The sequence below is a fragment of the Erpetoichthys calabaricus genome, chromosome 10, assembly GCF_900747795.2.
Source record: "Erpetoichthys calabaricus chromosome 10, fErpCal1.3, whole genome shotgun sequence".
Classification (NCBI taxonomy): Eukaryota; Metazoa; Chordata; class Cladistia; order Polypteriformes; family Polypteridae; genus Erpetoichthys; species Erpetoichthys calabaricus.
In genome coordinates this window covers 152,805,500-152,815,766 of record NC_041403.2, presented here as the reverse complement: position 1 = coordinate 152,815,766, position 10,267 = coordinate 152,805,500, and the positions used below count along the sequence as shown (strand labels likewise).

The 10,267-nt window shown below is 43.6% G+C and overlaps 1 protein-coding gene across 2 annotated transcripts in view; it reads right to left on the bottom strand.

Moving 5' to 3' along the window:
- Nucleotides 1-2,143: 2,143 nt before the first annotated feature.
- wu:fa11c10 (protein FAM110B) overlaps nt 2,144-10,267 on the bottom strand; it is a 77,773-nt gene continuing 69,649 nt past the window's right edge. For both annotated transcript variants that reach the window (XM_028812130.2, XM_028812129.2), the window contains exon 2: nt 2,144-5,835. In XM_028812130.2, the coding sequence (XP_028667963.1) occupies nt 4,515-5,552 (1,038 nt within the window). In that variant the 5' untranslated portion in view covers nt 5,553-5,835 and the 3' untranslated portion in view covers nt 2,144-4,514. The remainder of the gene's footprint in view (nt 5,836-10,267) is intronic.

The following is a 10,267-nucleotide window of genomic DNA, read 5'->3' as shown; positions in this document are numbered from 1 at the left end:
GTGTGCGCGAGTGTGTGTGTCAGCAGCACTCAACACAAAGTAGAAGGGTGTCACCATACGGAGGCCATTCCTCTAACAGCCTCACCATTAGGTTACCAGAGGAAGAAAGCCCAGGTGGATACATGGGGCTCGTCTTGAAAGCACGGGACACATTTTATAAAAAAGTCATAAAACTTGACAAGTGGGAGGAAGAAAAAAAACCCACAAGAACACAATGACAACCAAGAGGATAACTAAGAGAAGGTGGCAGCACAAGGCACAATCATCAGCACCCATTCATCAGCCAGGCCTTAAACCCCCCTTTCATTTTTGCCACTTAAAATCATTATGTGACAAGGTTCGTAACTGACAAAAAAGTTATGCTTTTCTTTAATCAGCAAAATGAAGTCCTTAATTTGAATACTGCCTTACTTATCTCAAGTTTTGCATGTCCGTTAGACCACACAAGTGACAATCTCACTGTCGCCGGCAGACGTGACAATTTAATACCACCTTGCTCCCTTTCAAAGGGCCATCTCTGGTTTAGTCCACACTAGGAGGTTTGCATGAAATTATAGCCGTCCACACTAGCATTTTCACAGTGTACCTGAAAGTATCTTCACCCACACTAAAACAACCGAACACACCATCGGTGGAAAGCGGCAGAGGAAGTATCCCCCATGCTAGACATTCACTTGCAGCTTGCATTTACATATGGAGAACAGCAAAGGCAAATACACAAAAAAATAAAGTTAGGACAGGCAATCAGGTGAAAATGTTATTGAGAGTAACACACCAGTGTGAGAAAATGTAATAAGCGGGATCCAATCAGGGCAGGGCCATGTGATAAGCACGAACCAATCATAGCCCAATTACAGTCTGCTTTAATAATTTCTCATCTGCAATGCTGAGCTGGCATTCTCCAGAGCAATATACGAGGGGGGACCCAAAAATAACCGGAATTTTGTTGTTGTTAGGTTATTTATTTATTTCCGGTTATTTTTGGGTCCCCCCTTGTAGTTTGGGAAAGAGTTTTAAAAATCTGTTGTTTTCTGGGGTTAAACATCAGGGTAACGTGTACAAAAGGCAAAGATGGAAGCTAAAGTCTGCGTCTATAAACAAAAAAAATGCAGTAATGTGGATGAAGCCTCCATTAACATTTGTACCTTTGGGATGTTACAGCAGGCAGAACAGGGTCAGAAAGCAGACTCCTTGGTCCGCCGTACAGCCACACCGACTCGCCTAACGTACAGCAGTAGAGGTGGTGTCGCGTGTGCAGAGGTGCAAGTGGGGATGCGCGTTTTCAACGTGCAGCTTCAAGGTCAGTCCGGGAATTTGAAGACTGAACAATACAGATCATATGGGATGGGAGAAAGATAGCAGATTTGCGCTATTAAACAAAAAGTAGGGGGTTGAATTTAGTTTTGTTAAGCTTGAGTTGTTTGTATGGAATGTTACAATGCTTTAATAAAAAAAGAAAAAATAGTAATGCTATTACAGTGGATTTTTAAACCTACATACACAAGAATGCATTACAACGGAGAACTTGACCATATTTAGCAGACATTATTAGGATGCAAGATGAATAAACAAGGATACAAAGGCAGAAACTTCAGTTAATGGTGTACATAAACATATGTTGGGGAGGTTATGTAGGGCTTTGAAGAATCCTGAATTTAATTCTTGATGGAAGCTGGGAAAGAACAGGGGAGATGTGAGCAAATAGATCCACACTTTCAGATTTATAAAAACATTCAATGCTTTTGATGCTGCACGTGCAAAGTCTGTCATTTAAATTTACAAAGGTAAGTAAGTTTTTAAATCCGTTGTTATTGTGGAATCGTCTGCCTTTAAGCATAAAGCTCTTCTGACAACAGAGGCAGAGTTTAAAGCGGACTGGCTGAAGGTGAACAGTCCTGGAACGAGAAATCAAATGTCAGTGGAAACCCAATAATATCCGATCTACCAACCTAAACACACACACACATCTCTTTAGGATATGAAACGTAAACACAGAAGCCGGCTGAGCCAACAATCAAACCAATGCGTTGGGTAGCACGTCCATTATGCCGCTCTCACAGGCGACTCACTGGAAAGAGGAAGAAAAATCAGGCATCCTAAAAGCACAAACTTTAAAAAGCAAGAAGGACAAAGCACACCCCACTTTAGGAATGTATATTTATTTTGCCATGAAAAATATTTACAGTACAGAAAAAAAAACAGTACTAATTATTTTCTTCTTTTCACAAAATGAAGCTGGTGTTATAAATGCCCTACAAGAACAAGAGGACATTAAAAATGTGCCGTTTCATTCATGTCGGTGCAGATCTGAAATGTCTTAAATCAATTTGTAGACAGTTTAATGTAAACTGAAAATAATAAGGAGCAAATGCACAAAACACACACGGAGAAACACACTTGAGGTGTAACCTTTCAAGGCAAAGGCGGCTGCCTCCTGATGCCCAGGCAAAATTACACAACAGACGTACACACCCACCACCACCACCAGCTGGGCTGGGTGGCACTTAAAGCCAACGGCTCCCTCGTCCGTCTCTTCTTTTAGTGCTCCAAAACAAACAAAAAAAAAAAATCACGTGTACACTTATGAACTTTGTCGAACATGATATATAAGCTGCACAATCAGCCCAGAGCTGAAGGAAAAAATTAATTATATATATTTATAAATATTAGAACCACAGTGTCAGCACAATGGAAGACAAGAGCCCTTTTGTCAAGTGACCGGTGGGTAATTCCACAAAGCAGGCGTACGTTTAGCCTTTAGATTGGCTTCACTTTCTATTTGAGGGGTGATGAGGTTTAGTTACAAATGATAAAACTAAGTGAACAAAAGGAAAGATGACAACAACTGGACTACACAAATAATTAGTAGGAACAAAGCTGGAGGTAAAAAAAAACAAAAAACCAGTGGGAACAATTGTCGGCCTTTGCCTAAACGTTCAACTTCTGCTCCTTTATCACCCTCTTCACTTCATATATTCTTCAGGTAGCGGTTTATGTCTAGAAACACATATATTACTCTGGCTTAATAAATATGAATGAAAAAAATCTTATTTAAATTTCAAATAGTTCTTTGATATACCCCTGCCTCCCCAACTTTACATTTAAAAGTACATTTTCATTCCAGAAAAAAAAAAAAAAACCACAAAATTGACATTAATACACTAAGAGCGGAGTTTCCCCAGAATGCTCGACAGGACCAGAGTTTAACTTGACAACAAACCCACATGTTTGAAACACAGCCCACATTGTGAAGTCACGTTTGATTCATGCACCTGGTTAGGCTGACCCCCCCCCCCCCCCCCTTTCAAATCGACAAAGCTTGAAACTTTCCAGGATTTCGTACCATTAGTACCAGTTCTTTCCAGTGATGTGAGTAAGCAGTGGGTGTAATAGGTCGTGTTTCATTTCTAGTCGTAACCAATCGTACGTGTTGTTCAATATTTACCAGATACTGTGCCAACCAACCCCCCCAATCTTATCTGCATCTTTCTGTCTGGCTAAACAAAAAACTGCTCTCTGTGCCACACACACGCACACACACATGAAATAAATAATGGAGAGCAGATGTAACCAATATGTGCTCCAGGCATTCGGTAGAATCTTTGGTGCGAGATGAAGAGGCCTGACCTGTAGTGGTGGTGCAAAAACTGATTACATAAGTGGATGGGGGGGGGGGGGGGGGAGAGGGGTTGCTGGTGCCTTTTGCTACTCCTCTGACACAAAAGGCGCCCTAAAAGCTGTCCGATTCTAACACAGGAAAGCAGACAAACAATCTGTTCACAGTCCATTCATACCTCCTCAGTGCCTGGAAAAGCTATGAATTCAGTCCCATCACAGTCGTTTAATCTGTCAAAATCAACGACAAGCTTCCTTTTTTGTCTTTTCATTAATTTGCGTGACCGCTCTAATGCCATTTTCCACATATTTTCCATATGCTCCCGGCAAGGCTGTTACCTAAACCAAAACGTGCGACACCTTGTGAAAGCTCACCGGCGAGTGGGAACAAGAAGCAAAACTAACAGCATCACAAAGAGCAACCACACCTCCCCACAGTGAAAGAAAGGGGATTCAATCTGCACTCAAAAGTACACAAAATTGCCAGCCCCTCACTGCTCTAAATGAAAAGGTGCAGACATACATGACATTTCGTGGCTTTAACCCCCCCCACTACAACTTGCTTTGAAGCTAGACTAACTAAACATTAAACGTCAGGTTCATCAGTGGCATTGACCAGTGATGACTCTTGATTACATTTCATTTGCAGCACTTCTATTGTAATCTGCATTTTCAGCTCTTTTTGTGGATCATCCTTAAAGCCTCTTTCACTTTTGCCACTTAACACTCCCCCCCCCCCCCCCCCCCCCCCCATTCATTTAAAGGGCACTATATTAAGAGAGAAAAAAAAAAAAAGAAACAAACCCATTTTTTAAGAAGTCAATCATTTCAAAATAAAAATGAAAGCAGTCAGATCAATGGGAAGTCACTTAAGAGCGTGGCCATTTTGTCCATTCAAACTACACATTGGAGACCTTCTGCGTATCCCTGGCTTGCCGGATTCCATATAGCCACTTAATGACCCGGGCATTCCTCTCAATGATGGAGATGCCATAGGGCACACGCTCATTGGACTTCTCCTCCGTGTGGTTGCTCTGTTGGGATTGGCCGCACTCCGAACTGGGTGTGCTGACACTGGGAAACTTGTTGGAAACAATATCCGAGCTGGCCCGTACAAAGTGCTCGACACCAATGTTCTCAATCTCCTGGGGGTCTAAGCCACAGTAGTTAAAGAAGCGCTCCAAGTCAGCGGTGGCCCGAGAGTACCTGTCACTCAAGTCCGATTTGGAGCGGTGCAACGAGGGCTGCTTGCGTCCACTTTCTGCTGTGCCCTTTCGGGAACTTCTGGAACTGGTGGATGAAATCCTAGTGATGGCAGGAGATGGCGGAGGGGGGCTGATGAAGACCAGGGGTTTCTGTTTCGGCTGTTGCGTCACCAGAGGTTTAACGTCCACTCTCCGCACCGTCACCGAACTGGGTGCATTCTTGCACAGGGTGCTGCAGCTGTCCGAAAGTTTGGAATATCCTGTGGGCTGCTCGGCAGAAATTTGCTTTTCCCATTTAGGCGTCTGCGGTTTTGTGACAGCAGCGCCTTCAGGCACAAGTTTGGGAGAGGACAGGGGGCTGTCGCAGATATTGATTAGATTATTCAAGATATCCACATTAAGAATGTTCTTTCGTCCTTCCCCCCTTCGCAGTGCCAGAGGTGCTTTCCTGGTGGGGGTGTTTTGCAGGATAGCAGGGGTCAGGGGTTTCTTAATCACCGGCGGTTTCACAGGCTCCTGCCGGGTGCAGACAACCTGCTGGCTCTTGACATACTTTGCCTTGTCGGCCTCCAGTCGCTCGACTGCGCTGGGCTTCTTGCTGCTGGGCTCAGGCTGTCGACGGAAATATTCCGGCCCCTTGTTGAGGATTCGGAAAGGCATGGCAGATGTGAAGGTTGCGCTGGATGAAACTTGCCGGACCATTCTGTCAGCCTGCAGAGTTTCTACTGGCATAGTGAGAAGACCAAAAGCTTTTTTGTGGCTTTTGTCCCCACTCCCTTTTCAGCACTGATCACTTTTATTCCAAAAGCACCCAGCTACACAGTGTCAGGGGTCACATTCCATATCAACTCGTCTCAAAGAACGAGACCGCAAAAGGTTAACAGCAGATGCTTACTATTCAGTCTTTGGAGGCAACAATCCACAAGGAAATAAAACAGAATGAGGTGCCCGGCTTCTGCTCTGCTGCTGGCAGTTCACAGCACTTTCTCAACTTCCTCTTGTAAGCGTCCGTCTCCTAAAAGGGCACAACAGAAACAGAAAGAAGAGATGTGTAACACTTCTCACTAAAAGCACTTCCAAAACTACAAAGCAGGCAGCTAAGTACAATACTATCCTTAAAAAAAAAAAAAAAAAAAAAAAAAAAAAGGAGCAGGGCTCTGTTTAATATTTGAAGCTGGCCCCTCCTCCTCCTCTCAGATTCCCTTTCCACCCCCTCCAATGGCTGCCAATAAGTCGCTTCGGAAGGCGGAGCTCCCAGACTTCACTCTGCCCAATAGGCTGCGTCTTGGACATGCCTTCTAAATTGACACGCCCCTCCATTTTTTTTTTCATTCAAATTAATTCCCTTTGAGCAAAAAGGATAATAGAGCTGCGAAACCACCACCACCCCCCACCACCACATTCATCCTGTTGTCTCAGCCCCAGCTAATTGCTAATTCTCAAATAGAATTAAAGAAAGTTAGCTGGTTTCATCTGTTCTGGAAGACCTGTGGGGTAAGGCAGACAGACAGTGACAGTGAGTGACACATTTCACCTGCTGGACCAATGGGTGCTTCAGAAGGACAAAAAGCAGATGGGATGTTGTCCTTCTGGTCCAAAGTGAAGCTGCACCTTCAGGCTGTCAAGTTAGCCTTAATGGGCCCAAAATAATCACATCACGCCAATGTGGCCTCCTTTCTGCACAGTTCAGCTGCTAATGTCATTAAATAATTGAGAAGTTAAAACGGCCAGATGTTATATTTGTCTAGGAAGTCAAATCCCTTTTTCGTAACTAAACTGAGAAAAGGGAGCATCATTTTGGCTTTGTTTAGAGCTAAATGCCTTTGAAGAGCAGTAGTCCTGCTGTAAGCACCTCGGGATGGTGAACATTTTCATTGTTACTACTCATAATTTCACACACACATACACAATGTCTCTTATCAACTCAACGTGTGCACTTCTGATGTGTACAATTTTAAAACACTTTGTTTTGCATTGTGCGCCAAGCAGTGGTGCTTGCTAGGACTTGTTTTAAATACAGTCACACTCCCAATACACAATGACAAAAACAGCGGCTTCAAGACATGCAGGAGAGAAGGAAACCTCAAAAACGCTGGGGATATTCAATCATTTAACAAGTGAACTGCACCTCAGATTTAAAATAATGCAACCCACTGCATCTTCCTAACCCTGTACTTCAGGTCACAGCAAGTCCCCCCCCCCCCCCAAATCTAACAGTGACTTCTCCATAATGCAGGCTGGACATGCTGTGCCCCTTTGTACCTCCACAACACTGAACAGTGGCAAGAAAACATCTGCAGTCAAAGAATGAAAGAAAAAGAACCAATGGGGGGAACTGGGTTAAAGAAAACCAATCTTTATTGTTCTATTTAACAATTAGAGATCCAGGCCACATTACCAAACGTGCGTCTGCAAGAACATTAATCCCCCCCAGATGTCGATTTCTCCACACCGATCAGGATTAATTACACATTTATGAGTGACTTCCATTGCAGTTTTCTCCCCCCAATAGATCATGAAATTGAAAGCCAGAGTCGTTTCCATAGAGCTAATTGAAAATCAAATGCCTCTTTAGATGTACGCTGGATAATAGGGGGGGGGGGTGTGTGTGGAAGGGGCACGTGAGATGAAGACTAACAAACCGTGAATGTGCTTCATGTAATATTTAAAAAATAGCAGAAGCAAGAACACCAATTCTTTCCACATAAAAACCGGCAAATCTACTGCGATCTAAACTCCCCACACGGTCCCAAGGTTTATTTAAATTGTGGTAAGATGAGCAAAGACAGAGTGAAGTTTTCTTCCTAATGATTCTGTGGATCTCCAAAAACACAAAAAGGAGACTTGTCTGGCATCCCAGGAAACTGCTTCAAGATTCATCATCTGTGGGGATGGCAGAGTGATGACCAATGTCAGGTCCACAGAAGGTCTTTTAGAAAATCAAAGGACGCCAAGTCAAAAATCCCTTACCCCACAGTCTGTGTGCCACACAACACATTGCAGCGGATGATTTGTATGGCACCTTGAACAGTATGGCCAAATAGTGATCCATTATTTAGTCAACCTGTCACACAGGGTGTGGACTTCCACCACAGTAATGACCGTGTACCGATGGCACAGTGTTTTAGCATGGCTCCCCTAGGATACCTGGTTTCAAATGATCTATGGAGAGTGTCAATGTTCCTTGCCACAGCTTCCCACACTCAGCACTGGGTAAGCAGATTGGAAAATGGATGGACAAAGAAATTTTTTGTTTTCTTCCATTTCACACCACCATTTGACTGCAAGCTCCAACACGAATATTAAACCAAAATGTGCATAGGGACAGCCAGGCCGTATCTACACCAAGGTTGTTGGGGTGATTTGTCAGGCCTGCAAGATCAAAGGGCTCACAAGCCCCGGCTGAGACAGCATTACACGTTTTTGAGTCAATTTGAACAGTGCTATCTGTGCAGAAGTTAAACCAGGCACCACCATGACATTGCTCAATTTTTACCCAGACTCAATGGGTTCACCTCTCACCTTCTATGCCATATGGACAAAATAGTGAAACCGACCATCTGCGTCAATGCTGCACAATGTTTTACTGAAAGTTGTCAACTCTATGCATCTTTGAAGGACTCGCCACATCCAAGATACAATCTACACTCTTGTGCGCACCTTAAAAAAAAAGTTTAGGAAATGCGGCTGTGGCTTTTCCGCTATGGTGTTAGATATGCGACACAATCTGCCAGTCCCTTTTAGAGAAGTGCTTACTGAATCCAAACACATTAACAGGACAAGCAGGCCCAGTAGTGTAAAGAACCAGAAGCCCTGAGGCTTACAGTCCAATGCTGTAGACCAGGGGTGTCAAACTCTTATCTTGGAGGGCCGCAGTGGTTACAGGTTTTCTTTCTAACCAATCTTCATTAGGGACTTTTATTGGCTGCTAATTAACTTGACTCGGGCCCCTTAGTCGTTTTTCCTTAATTAGCAGCCAAACAAACGAGACAAAACGAGCTGCCACATGACCAGCTAACCTGTGTCCATCACACAATATGAAAATAAAGGTAGAGGTCTCAGTAAGGCTGATATCGGAGGTCACGAAAACAGTTTGACGGTGTTCTAAGAAAAAACAGAAAATCAACAGTTTTGGAAATGTCTGCTGTAGCTGAATGAGAGCAACAACAACCTGTGCAATTAAATAATGAATTTAATCATCAGCAAGAACTGGCTCTCTCATTAAGAAACTGGTTGGAGTTTGAAGCCCCAATTTAGCTGGTCATCTGTTGGCTCGTTTCATGCCTCATTTCTGGTTTGGCTACCATTTAATGATGAAAAGAATCAATTCAGAGCACCGACTCCTTAAGAACAGGGCTATTAAAATGAAGGGTAGAGAGAGTTAATTAGCAGTGAAAACTTGTCACTGATTAGGAAAAGGGTTAGAATGAAAACCTGCAGCCACTGCGGCCCTCCACGACTGCGATTGAGGACCCCTGCTGTAGACTTTTGGTCAGCAATGAACAGGTCACTTCTCACTGCAGGCTAGAGACAAACATGCCCAGGTCATCTTTATTGCAGGACTAACATTTCCACTTTAACCAGTCACATTGACAAATTCTAAGTTTAGCAGCCTTGTGCATCAATAAGTTGCAGTGCCGTTTCCTTTCTGTTTAAGTGGGCCCCATTATTCACTAAAGAAAGAAGCAGAGATGTCTTATTGGACATATGTAACAGCAGAGGGAAGGAAGCTAAAGATTAGACAAAAAAAAATTAAGAAAAGACACTTTAGAAGGGCACTAACAGCAGGAAGTTACTCTTCTACTACTGGCCTTGTGATGCAAACACTGAGCAGACAAGCAAGCAAGGAGAAGAGACGGAAAATAAAAATGTGCAAGAAATGCAAGGGTAGGAAAAATAAAGCATGCTCAGCAATTTGCTGTTATCTTGCACTCTGCAACCTTCAGGCACAAGCAGCCCGAGGTTTCGGTAAGGACATAGATGGAGCTTTACTCCTGCACAGATTTTTTTCCAGGTCTACTTTGTGAAAAGGGTTGAGCCGCAAGCCCCATTGTTGTTGAAGTTGTTGGTGAATAGAACACGGGAGTGCTATCGAACAACAAAGGAGTGAAAAGTGACACCAAGCTAAAAATGCACCCCTCCATGACGGCAGCTGTGCTCCCACCCAACCTGCATGATCAGACATGGAAGGTCAGCGGCCGACTCAAACTTTATTTAAACCAGACAATGCCCGAGACGTTGGCACTCTTGTTGAAAATTTTAAAATGGTCATGGGCACGGATTGTAAACTGGAAGGGGGAGAACATGCATTATAAGAACAGTCCTGGAACAACTGAATCAAAGTTGAAGGAGGCTGTAGGCCGGAGCCTAACTTGGTAACATCTAATGGGCCATGGCACTCTTAAGACAATTACTGGGCATACTCACAATCTGCAAGTTTGGAGTAA